This window comes from Chelonoidis abingdonii, chromosome 3 (assembly GCF_003597395.2).
Source record: "Chelonoidis abingdonii isolate Lonesome George chromosome 3, CheloAbing_2.0, whole genome shotgun sequence".
Lineage (NCBI taxonomy): Eukaryota > Metazoa > Chordata > Testudines > Testudinidae > Chelonoidis > Chelonoidis abingdonii.
The window spans coordinates 175,420,582-175,445,249 of NC_133771.1; the positions used below are offsets into that span (position 1 = coordinate 175,420,582).

General features: G+C 48.2%; 1 protein-coding gene across 2 annotated transcripts in view; it reads left to right on the forward strand.

The window, feature by feature from the left end:
- Positions 1–14,072: 14,072 nt before the first annotated feature.
- KCNH1 (potassium voltage-gated channel subfamily H member 1) overlaps positions 14,073–24,668 on the forward strand; it is a 336,977-nt gene continuing 326,381 nt past the window's right edge. For both annotated transcript variants that reach the window (XM_032762968.1, XM_032762969.1), the window contains exon 1: positions 14,073–14,151. In XM_032762968.1, coding sequence (XP_032618859.1) covers positions 14,073–14,151 — 79 coding nt within the window. The remainder of the gene's footprint in view (positions 14,152–24,668) is intronic.

The following is a 24,668-nucleotide window of genomic DNA, read 5'->3' on the forward strand; positions in this document are numbered from 1 at the left end:
CTACACACAATGTATTACTCAATGTGCTGAAATGTATGGATATTTTTAATGCATTTTATAAAAGCTGACCCTGTACTTCAACTCACGGCTTATGGACTATTGTGATGATTATTGAATTTTATTGAGACTGGCCATGTATTTCAACCCATAGCTTTTAGATTACTTTGAAGAAGTTCCACTTCATTATATCCAATAAAACTTGCTATTGAAGCCTTGCGTGCAAGTTCAAGACTTTGTACTTTAATATATGTTTAAAATAAAATGCAATGTAAAAATTAGAAAGTCAGACCAGCTGCCATTCCAATGACCAATAAAATAACCAAATTCAGTGCAAAAACTGAACAGAGCATGTTACTACATGAAACGGACAACTATTTCTGGGGGTCCCTGGCCCTCTGTTCTCCTTGGTCATTAGTGCATTTTGCATGTGTGGGCTGTGACAAGTGGAAGGTACAAATGCACAGGGTACAAATATGAAAGTAAAAAAATTGCTTGAGCCCCAGCACCTCTTTCATTACAAATTAAGCACGGGATGTAACCCCAAGCTTTGAGTGTCCCTAAACCTCTCAATGCCAGATGCTGGGACTGGATGGATCATTCAATTACTCCGTTTTGTTCTTTCCCTTTGAAGCATCTGGCATTAGCCACTGTTGGCAGACAGGATACTGGGCTAGATGGATCATTGGTCTGGCCTAGTATGGTCATTCTTATGGTCTTACAATCCTTTCAGGTGGGGCAAGCTCTGGAAGAGGTTATTCTGGAGGTCCCTAAGTGGAAGTGTGAACTTCTTTTCCAGGCCAGTGGAGGACAAAGATCTATGTAGGCTGAGGAGATTTTTAGGCACTTGGTGACTGACCAGCATCTCCAAATATAAGGAACTTATGAGCTGCAAAAGCAGCCTCAGTAAGCAGAGGAATGTAAGTGACCATCTGGAGTTCCTACTCCATGAGAAGTTTGCATCATCGCCAGCCAAAAATGGGTGAAAAAATCATGGTAAAATCAACAAGCTGCTAATTAAGCATGGAGACATAGTACAGGCATCTTACAAGCACCCTGCATCCAATCACAAATCCAACAGATTGCCAGACATGGGGATGCCTAACACAGACTGATAGACACCCTGTGCTGTAATCTGAACTCCAAACACAGGCATCCGTGGACTAAATACACAGTATGGTATTGTTTGGACTCATATTTCAGACAGCTATGGGACAAAAACACACACTGTTTTGTTTTTTGGGGACTGTGTACAGGTGGTCAATTTACAAGGTATGCTGTATTAGCAGGGAGCATTATGTAAAGCTCATAAATGTAGCTTGTGACAAAGTTCCTCCTCTACCTTGGTGGGTCCTGCGCTTATTGGCAGATTTGCTCACCTCAGTGATCTCCCCCACAGTCTGGATCAACTCCTCCTATGTTGGATCAAGAGTTGGGAGGTTTGGGGGGAACCCGGGCCCACCCTCTACGCTGGGTTCCAGCGCCCACGCCCTATGGATTTGCACTGTCTATAGTGCCTTTCTTGAACAGCTATGTGACAGCTACACCTCCCTGGCACTTCCCCAAGGCCTCCTCCAACACCTTCTTTATCCCTCACCACAGAGACTTCCTTCGTGTCTGATAATGCTTGCTACTCCTTAGTCCTCCACAACTACCCCACAGTCTCAGCTCCTTGCGTCTCTTGCTCCCCAGCTCCTGACACACATTCCACTCTCTTCCCGACTGGAGAGAGTTCCTTTTAAAACCCAGGTGCCTGATTAGCCTGCCTTGATTGCCTGCAGGTGTTCTAATCAGCCTGTCTGCTTAATTGGTTCAGCAAGTTCCTGACTACCTAGTGGCAGCCCCTGCTCTGGTCCCTCAGGGAACAGAACCTGCTTTCCTGGGGCCAGGAGTTAGCTCTCCCTTTGACCGCTTTGCTGTAGAGAAGGAGGGAGAGGCTGTTGCTGCTGCTGCTGCTCCTGCTTCTACTGCTCCCTGGTGCTAAACACACACCCACCCCTCTCTTTGCTATCTGCTCACTGGCGGTAGTAGATTCCCCCCGCCCTCGGTTCCTGCTGTTACTCCATCTACAGCCCTTGAGGGGAGAGGGGGCTGCTGGCCTGCCTTCCAGAGAGGGGGGAGTGAGGGACCCTGGCTTTTGTGCTGAGGACACTTCTGAGCGGGGTCCTCCTGTGGACACCAAGACCACCACCACCTGGAGCTGCTGTGGAGTTGCTGGCGAGCTGTTGGAGCCCGGAGGAGGTGAAGGAGGAGAAAGGGGACCGCCGCTGCTGGAGACTGTGTGAAGACCACTGTGAAGGGGGTATTCCTCGGACTGAGTCTTTTTCGACCTGTGCTCTTGTGGTGGGGTTTGGACTGTGTCTGTTGGGACACCGGGGTGTGTGTGGAGCCTGCCCCTGTCCATCCGTGTTTCCTTTGCCCCCACCACCATCGTTCCCCCTCCACACCCCTCGCTGGCTGTTTTCCTTCTGCTTTGGACTCTGCCTCTGGGACTGAGCTGCTCGCCTGGCTCACCACGCCCAGCTTTCCATCGTTAAGGCCTGCAGCAGCAGCAGCCTACACTTGACTTTTGCACAAAGTGCCTGTGGGCGCACCACCTCCCCCGGACTAGCCCTTTCTTTTGCCTTATTTGTCCGCCCACCTATTCCCTCTGAGCCCTGATAGTTCTGCCCAGCCCTGCAGCTGTCCCGCGGTCCCTCTACCCCATTCCCGGCTCGCCCTTTCCCCCACCCTGTGCTCCGCACCCTGATTGGTCCCTCCCTCATGCGCCCACGCCCACTCCCATGCGCTTGTGCCCTTCCCCATTTGTTTCCCTTGTTCACCGCACCCTCCCCCCCACCTGTTTGTCCCCCTGATCCCCTATGCAACTAGAGGAGCCGGAACTCCCTCTGCGTCGTGCCCTGTCACCCTCCCACACCTAGTCCTTGGTTGCTCCCACGCCGCCCTTTAGCCTTCCTTTCTGGGGCCCTCCTCCCCTGCCTGCAGCCTAGCAGGGAGGGGTGTTGCCTCCTCTCCTTCCCCCCTCTCGCTGTTGTCCCCACTCTCCGCTCTCGTTATGGCAGGGACGCGGCGGGGGAACGACCCTTGCGATGTTCCCACTGCCCTCCTCCACTGCCCCCGTGTCCACTGCCCTGCCCCTACCTCGACCGCTGCTGCAGATCCACCTACCCCCTGTCCCTGCTGGGGCACTGGCGGCGGCGAGTACCTGGGAGACCTCCGCTGCCTGCCACGTCCCTCGCCCGTTCCGATTCGAGGGGAGCCTCCCATTAGGCGGGGACGGAGTTGGGAAGGGTCGGGGGTGGGAAGAAGGGGTAAGGCCCCACTAAAAAGGCCAGGCCTCCCAATAGCGGATGAAGCTGGCCTTGCGCGTCGCGACCTACGGTGCCACAGCGTCCTGGGCGTGTAAGGCAGAGACGGCCCTGCTGGCTCTCACGTGCACCAGCTCTGTGGTCCCGCCAGGCACTGGGTCCGCTCCCCCGGCCCCCAGATGCGTACACCCAGTCTGCGGTGGGCCTCCCCGCTCTGCACGCTGCTCCCCTGCGACTGCTTCGCTACTGTCAAGCCCTGCTCGTCATCTACGCTGGCCCGGGGCGGCCCCTTTCCCACCTATGCACCAGTGAAGCACGAGTCCGTATGCCGTTGTGCTCGCGCGCGTTCGCCAGCCCACGTGGAGACCTATGCATCCAAGACGAGGCGCTAGTGCGAAGGGATGGCGCTAGGGTCACCAACGGGCCATTCGCTGGCGGCCTCCAAAATGCTATGAGGTGGTCTTCTTCTGCGATCGGATGCTGCCTGCCTCGGACCGGCCACCAGGTGATGCTAGAAGATGCGTGCCTCGGTGTGTGGGGGGTGTGTTCATTCCCCCTGGAGCCGTTGGAACGACCTGGGGGTCGCGCTAGTCTGACCCGGCCATCCCTCCCCGAGTCCTGCTCCGAATAGTCCACCAGCAGTTGCCGCCCGCCTTTACTGCCCTGGGCGCCTCCCAGTCTCCGGCGATCAGCCCTCTCCCCTTGGGCTGCAAGGACGCTGGGGAGTCGCGCGCCCTCTTTGTCACGTTCCTTCTCTCGTTCCGCCGGTGCAAGCTGCAGCCTTTCAACTTGCCGCCACCGCGCGATGGGCGAGGGAGCCGCTCGAGGGGGTCCTTTCTGGTCCCTTATCAGGAGGCCACACACAGTGCCATTATTCCATGGGGGTGGCCCGGTGCTACCTCTTGGCCGGCGACTTTGGGCACGTCCGGAGGATTGCCCCTTGGCCAGCACGGCAGAGAGAGCGTCCGGCCCTGAGCCCCACGCATGACGCCGGCCCTGTCATCACGGCATCCCTGTTGCCCGGCACCCCAAAGCTGCTCCCTCCTCCTCCTTCTCGGTCCATCACTGTGGGGGGGTGCAGCAGAAGATACCCCAAAGAGCGTGGAGAGGGCTCGTCCCAGGGGAATCCTCTCCTCGGCTTCTGCTTCCTCCACTGCCTCCCGAGTCCCTGATACCATTGGCCTTGCCCCCTGAATTTCGACCCCTGTAGCCCAGCCGCTGATGATGCCATGGAGGGCTGGTCATGTAGTAGCGCGGGAAGCGGGGCAGCGGATAGGCTCTAAATCCTTCCTTACATCCTTCGATTCAGAGGCCCCCCGGCAAGAGAGGAAAGGGTGGCGACCCGATGACGAGCCTTCCGCCTTGCCCCTGATCGGACTCCCAGTTCTGTGGGGCTGGCTGGCGACATCGTGAGCACCGGCCACGGTAACACCCGCCCTCCTCCAGATCCCTCCCCATGCGAAGCTCCGCGGGCAGCCTCTCTCACCCCCCCTTCGCGTCGAAGCCTCTGTAGCAACTGACGTGGTATCACCTCGGTGCTAGCAGGGACGGTGCCCTGGGGTGCATGCTGCGTGACTCCCATCTTACCACTCACGAGGAGATCAGAGGCCGCTGGGTCTGGAGACCCCCAGTCACCAGACTGAGGGACGGACCAGCTTGCCCGAGCGGCCTCGAATCGAGCGCGACCTCACCCTGCGTTCCCTGTTCCCGCCTATCTTCCCTTCCCCCTGACTGTGCTCGCTTCTGCTCCCACCTCTAGAGGGTCCTCGTGGATTCTCCATCGACCCGGCTGTCTGGTGGCCACCAGCTTAACGGCCGCTCTGAGCCCCTTGGGGGCCTACGGCCAGTGCCCACCAGCTGCCGATGGTCCCGTTCCCAGGACCGCCGGTCTGTCTTCTAGTCGGGTATGTCGGAGGACCCGCGGCCTATCCTTCTAGGCGTGGGGAACAGCCATAACGACGCATCATCCTGTTCGGAATGCCAGGCTCCAAGCCACGAACGTGCCACAGTGGACGCGCCCGGGCCATTAGGGGTCCCGCTATCCTAACTTCAGCCAGGATCCCTGAGGCCGGCCAGAGGAGCACGCGCCAAGCTGCGCTCAGCCATATAAGGCCAGATGATCCTGCTCTGCCCCCTTCCAGATTCTCTCCCTGATCCACCCTTACTGCTGTTAGCCCGGTATCCTGTCCCCCCAACCTCCTCGTCGATGCCCCAGTGCTGCCCCTCGGCGAATACCCCCAGGGTGCTGGGCTTTCAGTAGTTCACTCCTTCCATTGTCTTCCGCCTCCGGGCCCTGCAGAGGTCTTCCGATGATGGTGCAGGTCAGTTCTGGCATGAGCGTATTGTAGCACGCCTTCCCTCTGCGCTTTCCAAAGGCTCCAATAACGACCGGCAGCCCTTTTACCTCACCATCCGAGAGGTGTTCCACGAGACCTCTACCGGTGCGCGTTCAATCTACTACCAAGACCGTCCTCCTGACCATCGGAAGCTCTTTTCAGACGACCAAGGTCCGTCTGAGGCGGCCACCGTGGGGCCGAGCCCCTCTACGGAGCGCCACTGGCTACTAGCAATCCCCAGCTCGTGTAAGCAGCTGGCCGGAGTCCCCCACGCTGGGGCGACAGAGGCGGTCTTGGCGAGGAAGTACACAGAAAAGGAGGTTCGGAAAGAAACCATCCTGGACTAAAAGACCATACTGTGTCTGTGTATGTCTCTCTGTATCTGTCGCACGCTGAAAAGTGGCACTCTCCCAGACCCTCGTAGCTCCCGCATCGTACTTCAAGGTGAACGCTGGCCACTTTTAGCTACCTGCGCTTGGCTTAGCCTCGACCGGGGTCCTGCAAGAGGGCACGCCCCACCCAACCCTCCAAACCCAGGCTGCCGTGACATTTTTATAGGGCGCCCCCGCGGGGACACCCAATCAGAAGCCCCTCACTCCTCCCTGGCACTAGACGACCTCGGCTGCGGAGCACGTACTGCAGACCTGTTTCTGTTCCATGCGGGCAAAGGGAGGGCGCGCGGGGCCCCGCCTAGCCGGGGCCCCGTGGGCCCCCCCATGAGAAACATCTATAGCACGCGTCGCCTGTCTCCGACACACCTTCATCTGAGCCAAATCACCTCGCATCCCGCCTAATACTACAATCACTTCGCGGACCTCCTGCCACCGCTATCAGCAGGGAGAAGCGCCCGGAGCCTACCGCTGTGTTCCTCTGCCTGGTCCCTGAGGCCCGACCGGGGATGTCAGTTGGCGCAAATCCATGGGAGCGTGGTGAGCACCGTGGCTTGTACTATAAGGCGCGGTAAGGGTCCACCCCATAGTGACCTAACACGTGCCACTTTCTAGTGCGAGAAGGAGAACCTGCGCACATACTATTTAAGAGTGCGCTAAGGCTTAGCAGCCTGTTTACCAGGCACCCCCTGCTTGAATAATTCTCTCATGAGCACGATTTTAGTTGCACTTTTCCACCTCAAATCCTTTTTATTGCTACGACCAAATTCCCATTAGAAACCAGTGCGCCACCCCCACGAAGTCGCAGAGGATCGTCCTATCACCTAACAATCTTTTAGAACTCTCTGGCAAAAGTTCAGCCCACCTTCTTCCAACACCAGAGAGAAAGTGTTGGCCGATGGGATTTTCTGCACCTGGCCGGGCCATAAATGCCGTGCACTCTCTTGTCACATTAGCTATGCATCGGCAGAGTTACCACTGGGCGGCATCCAGAATGGCTCCCTCGATCCTTCGAGGAAGCAATGGGGCGCTAGATCTGGGCGAGCTCTCATACACAGTAGCTCGTGTCCCACTCCCGAGTAATCCCTTCAATCTTACGTCTAGAGCTGCTCACCACGCTGCTGATATCTGATATATATCGAAATTACGTTGTCCACGGAATGGCTTGCTGTCCTAGAAACTGTGGATTGCGTCTCCCCTTTAGGGGCCGTCGAGAGGAGGTCCTTTAGAAGTGGGGCGGCGCTTAAGTGCCCGCCCACCCCTTTGCATACCAAAGAGGACTTTCCAACAAAAGGTTTAAACTCTTGCCATCCCCACTCGTGCCTAGGCAAGGTCAGCTGTACAAAGTTCTCTCAACCATCACTTTCTAAACAACCAGTGAATACACTAGTAAAACATTCAAGGCTACTTGCTGTTTAACAATTTCCCCTCAGTTCCTGGTGTCCATTTTGATCCCAGGTGGGGTTGTGGGTATGAGTGCGGGGCACATGGAAATGTGATGTTCCACCTGAAGGAACACACTATTATCGCCCTGGCTTGTAAGTAATAATTTCCATAACGCCACGAGTCAGAAATCCTCCCATTCATATAGTATAACAAACATAAGCAGAAACATTTAACCAGGCATCTGTCTGAAGTGCTTTCTTGCGCTTGTATTAACTAAGCCTGTGGTGGAAAAGAGGGAGGGGCACAACAGGGGTAAGTTCGGCACTTACATGTCTGAGCCAACCTGCCCCACTGCCTCCCATGGGTCCGCTTCAGCCTTTCCATGAGCCCTCTAGAGCTGTCCGCACAGATACTGCTCGCTCCACTCACTCGCGCTGTCCCATGGGCTGCGTCAGCCAACCTGCAAACGCCCATTCCACTTCCACTCGTGAACCATCGTCTGTTGGCTGCTCCAACTGCTCTGCCAGCCACTTAGCAATATTCTTCATAGGCTTTCCCCACATTAACTATGACAGCACTCAGTGATTCTCGTCTATATTGATTCAGCTTGTAGCAGGGACCCCAGTGGCCCATGAATTCAGCATAATCGATTATAAGAGCCTATATATTTTTTTTGTCGCTATAATCAAATTATACGCTCTACTATTTTAAACCCTATGAAGGAGAAGAAGTGCAATTAGTATTTTTTTCAGCCAGAGGAGCAACACCCAGTTAAATAAAAGATCCACTATGGGACTGTCCCTAGGATTGTCCCAAGTAGCTTCTCTGAATACAGAGTCAGGAGGTACCGTAGGCACCGGAGCATAGCTCTTCAGGGACTGTGTTCAGCCATTGGGAATCAATTTGTGCTCGTGCTTCTACATCATGGACAGTCTGTCTACTATTCAATCAATGTCTGTGACTGAGGACCTTATAACACAGGAGGCCATCACTACTCAACAGATTGTGCATCACTATTGTCGAGTGCCCTACTTTACGTGCTGGTCCTATTTGTCGTGTGCTTGATGAAGTTCTCTCAGCGAGGGCCGCCCAAGTGAGGCAAGTGAGCAATTTGCCCAGCCCGGGCTCCGCAGCGCCCGCAAAGAGCTGAGAGAGCATCCGAGACGGTTCCTACCGTCCGCTCGCTACAAGGGCCTCAGTCGCAAAGCAGGCAGCTGTCATAAACAGATAGCTAGGGTTCTCCAAATTTTCTTGTCTATTACATGATAAAGGCGTTAATTAATGTGCAACGCACAACACCATGACCAAGAGGACCAATAACAAAAACCGGACTAATTTAAAAAAGCGTGCAGGGCAGGATTGTATGGGAGTCGGTCTTATTGATCTGTCTTCTCGGAAGCTATGAAGGAGGTAAGGTCCTATCTACTACACAGTCTTTTAATCTTCTGTTATCCCTCAGTTGTGAGTACAGGTCTATAAAAGATCAATATATTTTTTTATATTGTTTTTGTTTACATGTGGTGTATTGCTGGAAATGTTTTAAATTGTATTTTTTTTGAATAAGGTTGTTTATTCATTTCTTTTAAGCCATGACCTGTATTGTCAACCCTGATACAGAGGACATGTTTTAATGTGTTTTCTTTCTTTGTATATAAAGCTTTCTTTTTAAGACCTGTTGAAGTTTTCTCTGGGTAGGCTAAGGAACGAAGGAAGGGCAATGTTCTCCTTTGTGTTAGATTTAACGAGGGTGAATAATGTGCAGCCTCAGTGGGGAAGCACAGGAGGGGGGGGCGCAATAAAGCATGAATGAGTCCTACAGCTGTTTTAGGGAGTTACAGGAGTCTCTAGTCACAGTAAGCTCTATGCCAAGGATAGGACCCACGGTATGGATAGCCTAGGGGAGGAAGTAAAAAAAGAAGACTAATAGGGGAGGGGGTTATTTCCCTTTGTGGTAAGACTCAGGGATTCTGAGGTCTTGTTCCCCCAGGAAGGTTTTGGAGAGCCAGAAGGGACCAAGCCCTGGAATGCCTTGGCGGTGGCAGCGATATCAGGATCTAAGCGGTAATTAAGCTTAGAGGTTCATGCTATGCTCTCAGTTTATGAATGCTAAGGTTCAAAATCTGAGTAGGAAGCTACGACGTTCCGCACGGTGCTGCAGCGTTGCCTTTTAGTGCTAGCTGATGCTGAGAACCAGTGATACCTTGTAAAGAAGTTTTCTCAAAACTGGGTTTGTGCTGAGATGTGGAAGGTTTATTTTTCCCAGGTCTGCCTGTGGAGGGGAGCAAGTGGGGCAATTTGCCTTGGGCCCCACAGGGGCCCCCACGAGAATATAGTATTGCAATTTTTTTATGGAAGGGGCCCCAGAAATTGCTTTGCCCCAGGCCCCCTGAATCCTCTGGGTGGTCCTGGTTCTCAGCACCCAGTATAATCATCTTAAAAGAGACAGGAAGCTGGGGAGTTCCCAAAGGTACCATTAACATACTTGACTGGGAAGCAATCAGTCTTGAGGTGCTTGATTCTTTCTCTGCATTGGTCACCAGTCTGGTCAATCCTCAACATCATGAGCCACTCCAATAAAGCTCTATAGACATGATCATTTCTTGGTTCTTGCTGAAGTCAGATGTCTTACTCACCTTGCACTGGAGATTAACCAGAATCCAGCTGTGTTCCTCTGACTAGCTTTAACTTGATTGTCAGTTAACTTGGGTTAATTAACACAATTTTATGTTCTAGTATAGACACTTGTCACAGGGTGTCTGGTCCCTTTAAAAAGGAACAGGACCAGTCCCCAGTGATTAATTAGCTGCCTCCCAGTAGGGACTGTTTAGCGCACTTGATTCCCCCAAGCCAACTCAATGAGCTATTCGTCCCAGCTGCGGAGGAGCTAGGAGTGTCATAAAAAAGGAGCTGAGGGTAATAAGAGGAAGTGGTAGGATAAAAAGAGACATTTTCTGTAGGCACTTTCTGGATGTGAGAGTGAGCTATATCAGAGAAGTGCAGATAAGGGGTAGCTAGGGAGATCTCTTAGCTTCCCCATATGAAGGAAGAAGTTTCCTGTGGAGGGTTGGGAGTTCACTGCTAAGGGAAGCAGAGAAGTGCTGCTGAGAGAGTGTGAGGAGCGAAAGGCTCAGGGGAGTTGCCCTGGAGCCTACAATCGTGCCTAAGGGACAGGATAGCTGTGAAATCTGGGTTAGCTTTCCCAAAAGGAACTTGGGGGGGAGGGGGGCAGGCAGGTGTATACTAAATGTGTGGAACTGTTGTTTCTTCCTAGCTGGGGAAGATCTTGTTTTAAATTTCATCATTTCTCAGGCTTCATCTGGAGCATATGCCTGTCCTAGACCTTGAAGGGTAAGCTGTATGAGATGGGAGAAAGCCAAAGGTCTGGGTAGGGAGTAAACAACAAGAGTCATGTCAGAACCCTTAAGGTGTGACATCTGGACTCCTCTTTAAGGCTGTCATGGGGTGGTCTGAAGCTTGTAAGCAAGTAAAAGAGCCCTCAACAAGGGTGGTCTTTGTTGAAATCTTTGCAGAGTGATTGGTAGGAGCGGCAGGGTCATGTTCCTACCACAAGGTGGCATCAGGAGGCCTCTACATGTTAAGACCTCACAAACATTTGTTCTAGGAATAAAAGTTTTAATAATCTGGTATTGACAAATGTGTGAGACCATCAGTGCTAGAGCCTACATTTGGGTTAGCTGGGCCAAGCTGCAATCTGCTCTCAAATTCTAGCATCATGGACAAGCTCTAGTAAAATTCTCAGTGTTTTTATGGCTGACTTCCCTTGAGAGGTTTGGTAGTGAAAGGCAAACTCTGATACATGTATATGCATATAATACTAGTATAGTTATTTATAGTGAGTGAGATAAAGTGGGCTCCAGATGCTAAGCATATATCCTTAGGTTTAGAAACACAAATCATCTGTAATTTGTACCTCCTAAAGATTGGAATGTGTCCAGTGACCAATATGTACCTGAGAAGAGTCCTTCTCAAAGATTAATAGCTGTTATCCCATCAGTGAGCTGTCTAATATCTCCTCCAGTTCATTCTTCTAGAATACCTGCTCTGAATATTAGTAAAGGCATATATGGTTTTAACTGGCTTTTTTGGGGGCGGGGGAAGAGAGTTATAGAAATGATCTATAACTTTCTTTCAGACCAATGAAAATGATAGCCCAGTAAAACATGAGTGAATGTTCCTATTTTGCTGGACAACTCAGCCACTCAGATTCTGACTGACAGTTGGTAGCTCTTCCTCACAAGGGGGAGGATCAAGATTATTCCATTTTTAAGATCAGTAAAGGCATTTGGGCAGAACAAAAACCAGCACCTTATATTTTAAAGTCCTAAAGGTACCTGAATAGTGATCTCTTCAGAGGACCATTGAACTATAAAAGCAAGTGGATGATCCAAGCAAGGTATTGCATCTGTCTTTGTAACAGTTTAAATTTTTTCAGAAACAGCTAAACTAGACTCAAAGTTGGAATGTCCAGTGTGAAGCATCAGTGCAGTATCCACATATTAACTAAGGGAAAATTCACTACATCTTGAGAAGTCGAGAGAGGAGGAGATAAGGAGTCTGCTTGCTTTCCACCTTATATAGCCATTTAAACTGTGCAAAGTTAGAGCACAATGGGTATAGAACCCTGAATAATCATAATAGTAGCCTTTTATGCGGAATCTGTATAGATGGTAATGAGTAGGTTTTGGAAAATCCCTTCCTTGGAGAGAAGGGAATTCTTACTTGCAAAGCAAATTAACTAATGTCCAGAACCTGAGTTGCAGTCATCAGTGCTTGGTGCACTTTGGGAAGGGTGTGTGTGTGTAAGAAGGTGACTTACCTGTATGCTTCTCTGATCCTGGGTCTGCCCAGCTGGGTTACACCAGTAGCCAGAGATAATGGGAGTGGGGGGAGACCTGGGGAAATATTCTGCTGGCTGGTTTAAAATGTCTTTAGGGATGCTTGATGCTGATGGTTCCAGCAGGAGTTGTCTGTATATTCTAGCTCTTGATACAGGATTGTGAAAATCCCACTAGGCACCTATCTGCATCTTTAGGCACCTAACTACCTCTTAAAAATTTGCCCCTGTCAGAAAATAAACATAGAACCCATAATGCTACTTTCATAGAGTGATTCTTCAGTGTGGAACCTCTGTGTGTATGAGAGAGATCTTGGGTGTGTTGCGTATACACAAGGAAGCAGAGTCTGAAGGAACTGCACTTTAAAAGGCACTATAGATAGTAAGAGCCAACAGCATCGGGAATAAGATATGTACCTCTATCTTCTGTAAATTAAAGAGACCTGAATATGCCCTTACTCCCATTCATCACTAGAATGGTGAAGGGAGAAGAATAGTTTAGTCCATTAAAGAGAAACCTTTACAAATTAAATAGATCAAACTCTTTGACACATCAAAGCATACACTATTTAAATATCTCTTCACTGTAACTGAGCTGATATTTAACCACATAATACAAAGCAGCCTTTTAAAATAAGTCATTTTAGGAATGAATGAAAACCCAGAATGATTACTAAAGAGGGGGCAGATCCTCAACTGCTATAAATGGGCATAGCTTTACAGAGTTCAGCTGAGGATCATCTGGCTTTGTGACTACTATTCTGAAAATCATGCCATGATATTTCAGTTGGGCACCCACCCTAGAATCAGAGTCCTTAACTTCTAGACCGTAGTTTCTCCATCTGTAAAACAGGTGCAGTCACTCTTAATTCCCTCAGAGGGATGTTGGGAGGCACAATGTTCTTAAAGCACGTTGGTATAACTCTTCATTAGTATTTTCCATCTGAGGGTCTCAGTGTGCCTGGTAAAGGTTAGTAAGGGTGTATTTATTTAATTCTTAAGTGATAAAAGTTTTGGGGCATGGCTCTTAGGGGCAGCACAGATGACTACCCAGACGTTTTTTGGTGTAGTAGTCAGCTCTTGTTGGAATTCTGTGAAGCCCTAGATTTATTTCCCCCACTTTCTCCTTGCATTGGGATTACACTATCGTTAAACCAGTGGAGCGATTCCTAATTTACAAGGTTGGGAGGATGACTCCAGCCCTGTCTTGGCTGGCTAGATTCAGCCCTAAACTGTGCCTGATAGGTTTGAAGGATCTCTATCATTGAAAGCAAATTCAGATGAAATGGATATGTCTGGGGGCTTCCCATGATTTTTATCCTAAGCTATGAAGTGGTCCAGGGGTGCTTGGAACTTGGTGCTGGTCTTACAAAGCTGACCCCAGCTGTGCAGGTTAAAGGTCCACAGGAGTAGTGTGTCCTTAGGGTTTCCCTTCCCTTTATGCGGGCTCTTTGCCTGCGGAAGGGAAGTCGGGCCAGGCGCGCTTCAGACAGCGCATATTTCTTTGTGCCTAGGGGAGGGTGCTGCAGTACAGCCTGTCTCCTCCCGCAGCCTGAGCATCAGGACCGGGGCTGGGAATGGCGGAGGTTGTGCCCAGCAGAGGGCGCTGCCGGACCGGTCCAGGTGGCGGGCGAAGCAGCAAGGATGCAGTGGGAGGCTGGGTGGCTGGAGAAGCTGATGCTGCAGAGCCGGTGAGGTCCCAGCGGAGAGCATGAGGCGCTCAGAGCGGGAAGAGCGTGGAGTGGGAGCGCTTAGCTTCGCGCAGCCCTGATCCAAGCCTCCGCGCTGGACTCCGGAAGACATGACTGTGGCTGGGGGAAGGAGAGGGCTGGTGGCTCCTCAGAACACCTTTCTGGAGAACATTGTGCGGAGATCTAATGGTAAGGGGAGGATTGCATTCACCCGCAGCACGTACAGTAACGGGAGATGCCTCGGAAGCTGCTCCCCAGGGGCGGCCAGAAATGCTGCTGAGCGTGGGGCTTGCAGGGGGGCAGTGGCAAAGAAAACACAGTAAGTCCTTCCTGCAGCGGCCGGTCTCCGGCCAGGGGCTGCCCAACTGGCTTTGAACCAGCGCGGCTCGGAGGTGATTGAATGAAGCTGTCTGTGCCGGTGCCCTTGGTGAAATGATCCCGCATGCGATGCCTTTTCAAAGTCCCGCAGAAAGTAGAGGGGAGAGTCTGATCGGACCCTCCAAAGGGGGGGGGGCGGGGGGAGGAAGCCCAGGCTCTTGGGTTGAACAAAACCCCCATGATCTGGCGTAAAGCACCCGGGACACTTATCTGCAGGGTTCAAGTGTCTGCTGTAGAGATGAGAGAGGGAGAAGGGTTTGCGGGAGAGAGGCTCGTGGGTGCTTTAGAGCTGCCTGGATGCTGTCCCAGTGAAGACCCCGCCAGTCTCAGGCCGAGACTCATCACCCTATCCTCGTGGTGGGACTGCACCCGGACCCCTCCTCAAGCCTCTCCACCGTCACTGGTGGTGCCCTCCTCCTTGGTCCGGAGCTGCAGCCTTCCTTTCCACTAGGACGTGCTGCTCCGGGGCTAGGCGTCCCAATGTGCCTGTCTTGGCAGAGCCCGCTACTGTTTGGTAGCTGGCGATCGCCTTAGTTTTAATTTGTTTTCCAGGACATCTCTCGGCTGTTGGCTTAATTCCCTTCTATCTCTTAGCTCAGGTGGCAGGCAGGGTGACAGAGTTCAGGTGCTGCTGTAATCACAGATATGATCCGTGAGTCGGTTTAAATTAAGGATACAGCAAAAAGCCCATTCTGTGTCTGGGTGTCTATGGAGGGGTATCTTTCTCAGCATTTGCCTTATACACAGCAGTTTGTGCAGGATAGCCTTATACATCATCCATTCAGTATGCTTGTCTATTAGATCTAAGTAGCTGCCTGTCACTTCTGTAATAATAAGGAGTAAATAGGTGTTAGCCTGTATATGGTTTAAGTTGAATACTGAAAATGTTATAGTTCTTCTATAGCCAAATGTCAAAACCATCAGCCACACTATGGGCCCGATCCTGCCGAATTCACTCATTCAAGTAGTTTACACTCACCCAAAGGATCCCACAGACATCAAGGGAATACCGGGTATGTAAGAAGTCAATTGACTGTCAGGGAGATTCTTTTGGTCTGAGAAATTGCTTTTTAATGACTAAATGATTCAGAAATTCAAGATGGTCTCTAGGAAAAAACCCTAAGTCATCTTGGAGGACACAGGAGGTCTATCTCGCTGAGTTGAAATTAAGTTTCTTTTTTAAGTAAAGAATATGGTATTTGCAATTTTGTGAGCCTAAGGATACAGTAATCAGTATATTGTTGCCAGGGGAAATGTCTAGAATTGCACAACTGCATGTGAATATGTATTAATGTGATCTGGATTTTGCTAAAAGGCTGTTTCCTTAAAAAGGTCTCAATCATGCAAATATTATACATAATACTTAAAACTAAGAACATGTATGTTAACAGGGTCTTGGCCCAAGTTCTACCAATTTTTAAGTCCCATTCACTTCACTGAGGATGCTAAGCAATTTAAGGACTTCTTGGATAAGTTAGAGTGTAGAATCAGGAAGACACAATTAGTGAATTACAATATTTTAAAAAAATCAGCTACATGATGAGAAAGCAAAGAGAGACAATTCCTCATTTGATCTGGAGCTGGAAACTCAAATGACTCCAAGGGATGATTTTCAGTTTGTTTATTTTTTTTTTACACTGGAGGCTCTTATTGAAGCAGCAGTGTTTTGGAAAGTCATGGAGTGCAGAGGATCTGGGTACTACTAATGCATCTTCACACATAATTGTGACACTCTAAAAAGGTTGCCTTCCCCCACTCCTTTCCTAGGAAATGTTTGATTACTGTATTCTTAGAACAAAAAATACTGTCCATCCTTACTGAAAATCCTGTTATTTAAAAACAAAATCCTTTGGCTGGCTGTGGTGAAATAGAACCTCTAATCTTCCAACTTCAGTTATTAAAATTTTTCCTAGAGACTGTTTTGTCTTTGAATAATTTCATCATGAGAAAAGTCAACTTTATTCAGCAGAACTGATGAGCCATCAACCTGAACATATAATCAGTTTTCCATCCCTACACCCCCACAATCAAAAGAAGCAGTGTCAAAAGATACCCTGACATTATTATTTCTATGGTGCTGTGGGTGAGCAAGGTGCTTCATGGGACAAATAAAAAGACCAGACCCCTGTTCAGGTGTGCATTGGTTCATGAGGGCTGTAATAATACTCAACTGAACCTCTAGGCTCAGCCTTGTAGGAGGGGATGGCACACAGCTGTACCACACTAAGGAGGAATTTGGGAGGAATTGTGACTCAAGTTACAGTCCCTTCCCTTGCTTTTAAGAGGGTATAATTTAGTGAAGTCCTTTCCCCACTTTGTGTTGGCTCAGCTCTGCTGACCAGTTTAAGGGAGGCATGGGGGAGTCAAGGCTCTGCCCATTTCCTCTTCCTCCCTACCTTCTCCTGGCCCACCTGCTTGGAAGGAGAAGACTGGGCTGCAGTCTTTACTATGCCTCCTATATCCAAACTGTGAGGCAGGAGAAGCTAAAGTGGCCATATAAAAGTTAAGGTTTTGGTTCCCTATTATTCCGGTCACAATCTGACTGACAAGAAAAAAAATATAAAATGAGGGGATTTGCCATTGAAATGTTGGGAGTTTTATCAAGCTAGTACTTAGCTGGCAGCTTGGAGCAGGCTACGCACTGCCTCCAAATACTGAGTGGAGAAACATACACAAATGCATGCTCCTGGGAGTCTGTTCTCCCACTGAAATGGGGGGGACTTACCAATTAGTTATAGAACTGACATTAATGCTGTGATGCACATGGACCTTGCTGTGAAGGGGGAGTAGAATAGAACCCACTCTGTTTATATCAGAGCTACAAATTAATTGAGGACCACACTGTACTCTCTTTTTTAGAGAATGAGAGAAGCTAGCTGTCTAAATGAGACTAGATCGCAGTAGTAAAGCAATAATCTGCAACCATTTATTGGGAGCAATAATCAACACGCACATCTAATTATGCCATTTCACCATTAGTTTAAAATGTAATTCTATTAATAGCATTAGATATGAGATGTGAAGCTTGAAAGCTGACATGTCTCCATTGCTAAATATAGCTCATAAAGAGAATACATGTGGCTTTAAATTTATTATGCATGCATGTTCAGGTCTTTTCATTCTGGCATAGTGTTTTGCTCATGTCTATAGCATGTCTTCAGGAGGAAGATTGTCATATCCATGTACAGTGATTTGGGGTAAGCACCTCCCCACCCCCGAATGTGATTTGACTGAGTTGCCACCCCAGGTGCAGGATAGAGAGCAGGTTTGTGAGGTCAGTGCTGTCTTCCCAGCCCTGCATAGGAGTGGGCTGAGAAAAGCAGGGAGATGGGGAGCAATGGGTCTTCTCCCCTACCTGCCAGCCAGAGTGAAGGGGAAATTAACATTTCAAGAGCTTCAGTAAACTATTTCCCTCATAGTGGAGCAAAGAGGAATCCCTTTCCTAAGCTGCCTGTAGGATGGCATAGGCATGCACCACCCTATACATATGTTATTTACAATTCTGCTTGTGAACAGCTTGTCTTATGTTTAATATTTTAAAACAGTGCTCCTGAAATACCCATGTATAGTTAGAAAAATAAATGTTGTGCATAGGACTTAGTCAGGCTTGGTGAACAGAACTTTTTTCTTGTTCTGAAAAAGTGAAAAAGCTAAAAAGGCCAGAACACCCTGTGGGGTGGAAAATTGCCTATGCTGTAAAATAGTTCAGTATGGAAGAAATCACTAGGCTGCTGATGGATATTGCTAATGTCATATTCATGTTTTTCCTGCGGTAACACAATATCCCTGTGGCATACAGCATTCTATAACAGTATCACAGCTATCATCTTGGTCTGCAGCCAGTGCACTCCATTCAAATGGTGCAGTATGTTATAGGCAACTAATTTTTATAAAATGATATTTTAATGTTTTATCAATAATCTAGAGAAAAAATCCTTTAAGTTTATAGACTTATAGGCCTGAGTTTTGCAATCCCCATTGAGATCAGAGGAAGTTTTGCCTTGTAAAGCCTGCAGAATCAAGTCCCCATTGTCTAATAACTATTGAATTTCAATAGAGTGCAGACACTTCTGAATATTAACAATAAAAGTAACAGTAAAACAGTAAAAGAACTTGTCCAGATGATGACATAGCTAAACAAAAGCAGCAGAGAATCCTGTGGCACCTTATAGACTAACAGTTATAACTAATAGTCTGTTAGTCTATAAGGTGCCACAGGATTCTCTGCTGCTTTTACAGATCCAGACTAACACGGCTACCCCTCTGATACATAGCTAAACAAAATATTAAAAAAGATCTATTCCAGATCTCCGCTCAGATCATACAGCCCTAAGACCAGTGTGAGGAGCAAGGGCTTCAAACCTTTGAGCTACATGTACTATGCAAACAAGATTGATAATGCCACATTTCTGATCTGTTATAATTAGTTTTAACTCAAGGTCAATCTATTTATATGCTGAAAGACACTGGCATACCTACCTGAGTATCAAAATTCTGCTCCAATACCCATGAATCTACCCACATATAACTATTTTACCAACTACTTATAGACTTCTCAATGTACAATAATATGGTGGTAAATAACACATTAAATAAGAGAGATGGACCAAATACTCATGTGTTTTCTTTTGTATAACAATTTTGCTTCAAGTGCCTATAGAACAAAATAAACAATTCTTGTTTAAGATAATGTTTAGGCAATAACATAGATGTATCTTATCTTTTTGTTTGAAAGGGATCCGCCAAAATTTTCTGCATCAAGGTCCAGACTCTTGGTTCTGCCTAAGTCCCTTTTGAGCCAAAGCTGCCTCAAACTGGGGCCTAGCACAATTTGGCTTTGGTTTTGGTTTTGGTTGGGGTCTTGAGGTACTACTGTAATACAAATAATGAACAGGTTGTGGGGTGCTGAGAGAGGGGCCACTTTGATGGAAATAACTAGAGCAGTGCCTGGGCTGCTCGAAGACATATAGAAGGTTCTTTCTATTCCCCTGCTTCTGGGACTACTGGGTAGGTGAAAGATGGCTTAGGGGGGCATCTATCCTTGCTCACTGTAGCTGAGGATCTGGGCCCAGTCCTACAATTCCAGCACACTCAGATTTTCCACAGTGAGGTTTGGATGGGCTAGGAATGCCAATACAGGCTTCAAGAGGGTAAACTTTGGTAAAAATCAGTAAAGTGTCTTTCCAATAGGGCTGTTTGTGTGTTTTAGTACTGAGGTATTCATATCAAAGCACATTATAAAAGCACTTACATTCATGCACAGGTAACTTTTCCCCCACAAACAGGCTGTTAATGTTATCAGACCACATAGAAGATTTAATTTGGGTCAAGTTGTTAGTACAATTAATTAGTAGAGATGATGAGATACTGAGAAGCTTTTGGTCTGCACAGACCTTTTTTGAGCTAATGCACCAAATCAGGAGAAAATAGCATGGCCCTGAGATAGTATCTCTTAGATCCACAGATACAAGAGACCCTTCGCTTGTGGATCTCCGCAGTCCTGTACTGACGGATAGCTCAGTCACTTCTGTGGCACCATTTCTCCCTTCCCATCCTCCTCTGCACCTCAGAGAGGATGTTCTGCAGGTTTAGGTTTCAGCTGGAGGAAGGGGGAACAGTTTGGGTGTGAGAGGGCAGATGGAGGGCCCTGGAGAAGCACCTTGTACCCTTCAGGAAAATTCCCTGGAAAAAATAATATAGCTTGGGGTTTTAATATCTCTTCTGTGGTGTCTACTTCCCATGGCCAGGCCCCTAGTAGCACTACTTTAATGGAGCCGAATAATAAGAAAATCTGGAGGAGAGAAGAGAGGGTTTGGAAGCACAAGGTGTCTGTGAAGTTGGCCATTTCTGTGGATACCATGAGATCTGCTTTGCTCACTGGGGTTTGATCAGGTTCAGGGTCAAATCCTATATCCCTTGAAGGAAGAGTGTAGAGGGATATCCCTGAAAGGAGCCTCACAGAGACTTCTTTGTGGGTTGTACTCTGGGAGGGAAAATCAGCCCTGTTGATTATGCCATATTTAATAGAATAGGCCTTTTCCCTTGGTACTGCAGAACATCACCAAGACCCATTCTGCTAAGAGATATGGTGAGTAGAATCCTATTGACTCTAGTAACCCATGTGGATTCCTCTTGAAGGGTTCAGAGCTAATTCTCACATTGTGAATCAGGCAAATCTCTCAACCTCCCTGCTCAGAAATGGTCTGACTTCACAGTGTCCAATCAAATTTGGTCCTAAATTTAGATTTTTTTAATTAAAAAAAAAGCCCTCTTACAAATCCTGAATGACACAATCGTGGAAAAAATTCTATCATTAATTCCAGTGGAGCAGTCGACCGTCCGCAGGTACGACTGCGGCAGCTCCACCGGAGCCGTCTGCTGCCCCCTCCGGCAAAATGCCTCCCACCAATAATCCTGGCGCCCTAGGCGATTGCCTAGGCCGCCTAAATGGAAGCGCCGGCCCTGACTATGAGATATTTACTTAGATGGTAAGATCTTTGAGGCAGTGACTGTTCTTGTTTGTGTTTGTACAATGCCTGGCACAATGGAGTCCTGGTTCCTGATTGGGGCTTCTAAGTGCACTGTAATTCAGATAAATAACTATTAAGTGTTTTTCATAAATTAAACTAAACTGTGGTTTTCAAAATTAATGAACAGAGTATATTTTGGGGTCCATTGTATTTTTCTTTTTTTTAATCATGTATCTGTTTATCAAAATTCATGAATTTGCAGATTCTGCAATGTCTCCCAACCATTAGCAGGTGAATTTCATTCTGTGCAGTGGAGTGGCACCAAAGGTGGCTCTAGCTTTTTTGCTGCCCCAAGCATGGCAGTCAGGCACACCAAAGCCACGGGGCCAGCGGACCTCCCACAGGGATGCTGCCGAAGGCTGCCTGACTGCTGCCTTCTCAGGGACCGTTAGGACACCCCCCGCGGCTTGCCGCCCCAGGCACGCGCTTGGAGCACTGGTGCCTGGAGCAGCCGCTGGGTGGCATATAGACGTTGTGCCATTTAAGCTGTTTTTTTGAGAATGTAAATGGGTGCATATGCCTTGTGCTGCTTGTGAATTTCATTCCAGCATGACTGACTGAGGTTCAGGTGCATACTGCCATGCATTTCAGTGAGCATGTCTGATACACAAATTGCTGGAATGAACAAAGTTAACCTTTAAACAGGTATTGCAAGTGGCAGGGGGTATTGACTTTGCTGTGGAGAGTCTGTGGAAGAATGTCTACACCAGTTAAAGCTTCTAGAGGGACTTATGTGAAATCTAGAGCAGACACAGACCACTTGTTTTTCCACTCCTTGATACTGCTTCAAGGCACTATAACTCCATTGTTTTCAGAGGTCTTTATGCTAACCCCACATAGGCCAATGCAGAGGTGGCACTGGGGACAGTGAAGTTGTCAATTATGTGGCTGCCGGGACCTAACACCCTGAAGAAATGGCACAGAAGGCTGCTATTTCACCTCATAAATTGTAGTAGCATCTACAGAGTGGTTTTGGCTGGGAAGTGAATTTTACCTCCCTCCCATCCCTGTCACTTCTCTTGCATCAGGCAAAGTGAATTTCACCTAAACAAAGTAGGCATCTGATACACAAACTAACGTGCTACACATTTATTAAAGGCAAATGCATAAAGCTGAAATTCCATAAGTATCCAATCCTTCAAGACTGTGTGGGCAAGATTCCATCCAATGAGAGTTTTTGCTTAGGTAGGGTCTTTAGGCTGTGCCTAATTTCAATGGCTCTGATTCATCAAAGTATTTAAGCATATGAGTATGCTTCACCAGGACTATTCAGCTGCTTAAAAGTAAGAACATGTTCATGTACTTTGCTGAATTGGGGCCTGTCATGGTATAAAACCCCACTCTGAACCTTAGAGTCCAAAAGATGGGGTACCAACATGAATCCCCCTAAGCTTAATTACCAGCTTAGATCTTGTAGTGCTGCCACCAACCAGGACTTGCAGTGCTGTACCTCTGTCCCCCCAAAACCTTCTCTGGGAGCCCCAAGACCCCAAACTCCTTGGCTCTCACACAAAGGAAATTAAACATTCTCCTCCCAGATCCTCCCCTCCCTGGTACACTAGGAGCTCACTGTGATTCAAACTCCTTAAATCTTAAAACAGGAAGAATGTCCCTTCCCCTCTCCCTTTTCCCCTCACCAGAGAATTCACAGATTCAAGCTCCGAATTCTAAAACAAGAGAAATTCCACCTTCCCCTCTCCCTTCTCCCTTCTCCCACCAATTCTCCTGTGAAGAACAGACTCAGTTCCTTTGGAGCCTTAACAAGGGGAAAAATCAATCAGGTCTTTAAAAAGAAAAGGTTTTAATAAAGAAAAGAAAAAATAAAAAATATCTCTTGTAATCAATGTGAATATTACAGGGTCTTTCAGCTTATAGACACTAGAGAGGAAAGCCCTCCCCAGCACATAAACAAATTAAAACTCCTTCCAACAAACTACACATTTGCAAAAAAGAAACCAATCAAAAGACTAAAAACGCCACGCACCTTATCTAACCTAGTTAGCGTCAATTTCTATAATATTCCCCAAAATCCGCTACGCACAGTGAGGAACTTCATTCGACTGCGTGGTATTTCTTTCTAGAACTTTAGAATAAACAGAGTAATACAACACATGCACCTTTACTTATACTACTAAGTATGTAAACTACAAGACTTTCTACATTTCAAGGACAATTTTTAACCAGTGGATTCTGGGAAACTTTCACGGGAGAGTGCATCATCTACTTTGTTAGAAACTCCTGAAATGTGTTGAATTTCAAAATCAAAATCTTGGAGAGCTAAACTCCATCAAAGCAGTTTCTGTTGTTTCCCTTGGCAGTATGAAGCCACTTTAGCGCATCATGGTCGGTTTGTAGCTGGAACCGCCATCCTCAAACGTATGGGCGTAGCTTTCTCAGGGTGTACACATTGGCGTAGCATTCCTTTTCGCTGACTGACCAGTGGCTTTCCCTCTCAGACAGTTTTTTGCTGAGAAATAGACAGGATGGAAGTTGTGATCTGGTCCTTTCTGCATGAGAACTGCTCCTACACCACGCTCAGATGCATCTGTGGTTACTAGGAATGGCTTGTTAAAGTTCGGGGCCCTTAGCACAGGGTCAGACATGAACGTCGCCTTAAGTTGGGTAAAGGCCTTCTGACACTCATTAGTCCACTTAACTGCATTTGGCTGTGTCTTTTTGGTCAGGTTGGTCAGTGGGGCAGTGATTTGGCTGTAGTGTGGTACAAATTGCCTGTAATACCCGGCCAAGCCTAAGAAGGATTGGATCTGTTTGACTTTGGGACAGGCCACTTTTGGATAGCATCCACCTTGGCCTGTAGGGGGTTTATGGTTCCTCAACCCACCTGGTGTCCCAGGTAAGTCACTCTGTTTTGACCTATTTGACACTTTTTGGCCTTAACAGTTAGTCCTGCCTGCCTGATGTGCTCAAAGACTTTTTCCAGGTGTTCTAGGTTTTCGGGCCACGAATCTGAAAAAATGGCCACATCATCGAGGTAGGCAACTGCATATTCTCCCAGTCCTGCTTGTAGACCATCTACCAGCCTTTGGAAGGTGGCGGGTGCATTTCACAGCCCGAAAGGAAGCATATTAAATTCATACACCCCCGCATGGGTGATGAATGCTGACCTTTCTTTGGCGGGTTCATCTAGTGGTACTTGCCAGTACCCGTTGGTTAAGTCTATTGTAGATATGAACTGGGTACGTCCCAACTTCTCCAATAGCTCATTGATGTGTGGCATTGGATAGTTGTCTGGACAAGTTACCGCATTTAGCTTATGGTAGTCTACGCAAAAGCGTATTTCCCCATCTGGTTTGGGTACCAGAACCACTGGAGATGCCCATGCTCTGTTAGATGAGCAGATTATACCCATATGTAGCATGTTCTGGATCTCCCATTCTATAGCAGCTTGGGCATGAGGAGACACCCAGTAGGGTGGGGTTCTAATTGGGTGAGCATTACCTGTGTCAATGGAGTGGTATGCCCGTTCATGTCCGTCCTGGATGGCTTGAGAACAACGTAACGCCAGGGGGGGGCTTTTCCCCGGATTTGTTGCGCTGCAGCGTTCCAGGGTGGTTGAGAGGTTCACTCTCCAGCCACCTCCGTCCTTTTCCCGTCATAGTAGACGCCATCAGGGCCATCAGCACTCTCTGCTCCTGGACTGAAACGCAACCGAATCTCGGAATAAAAGGGCATGAGAACATAACATCGTATCACCTTGGGTTTCTATGAGGATGGGAACTGCTATGAAGTAACAGCCTCCCCAGCGCTCTGGCACACATCTCCGCTCGGTAAAGGCGC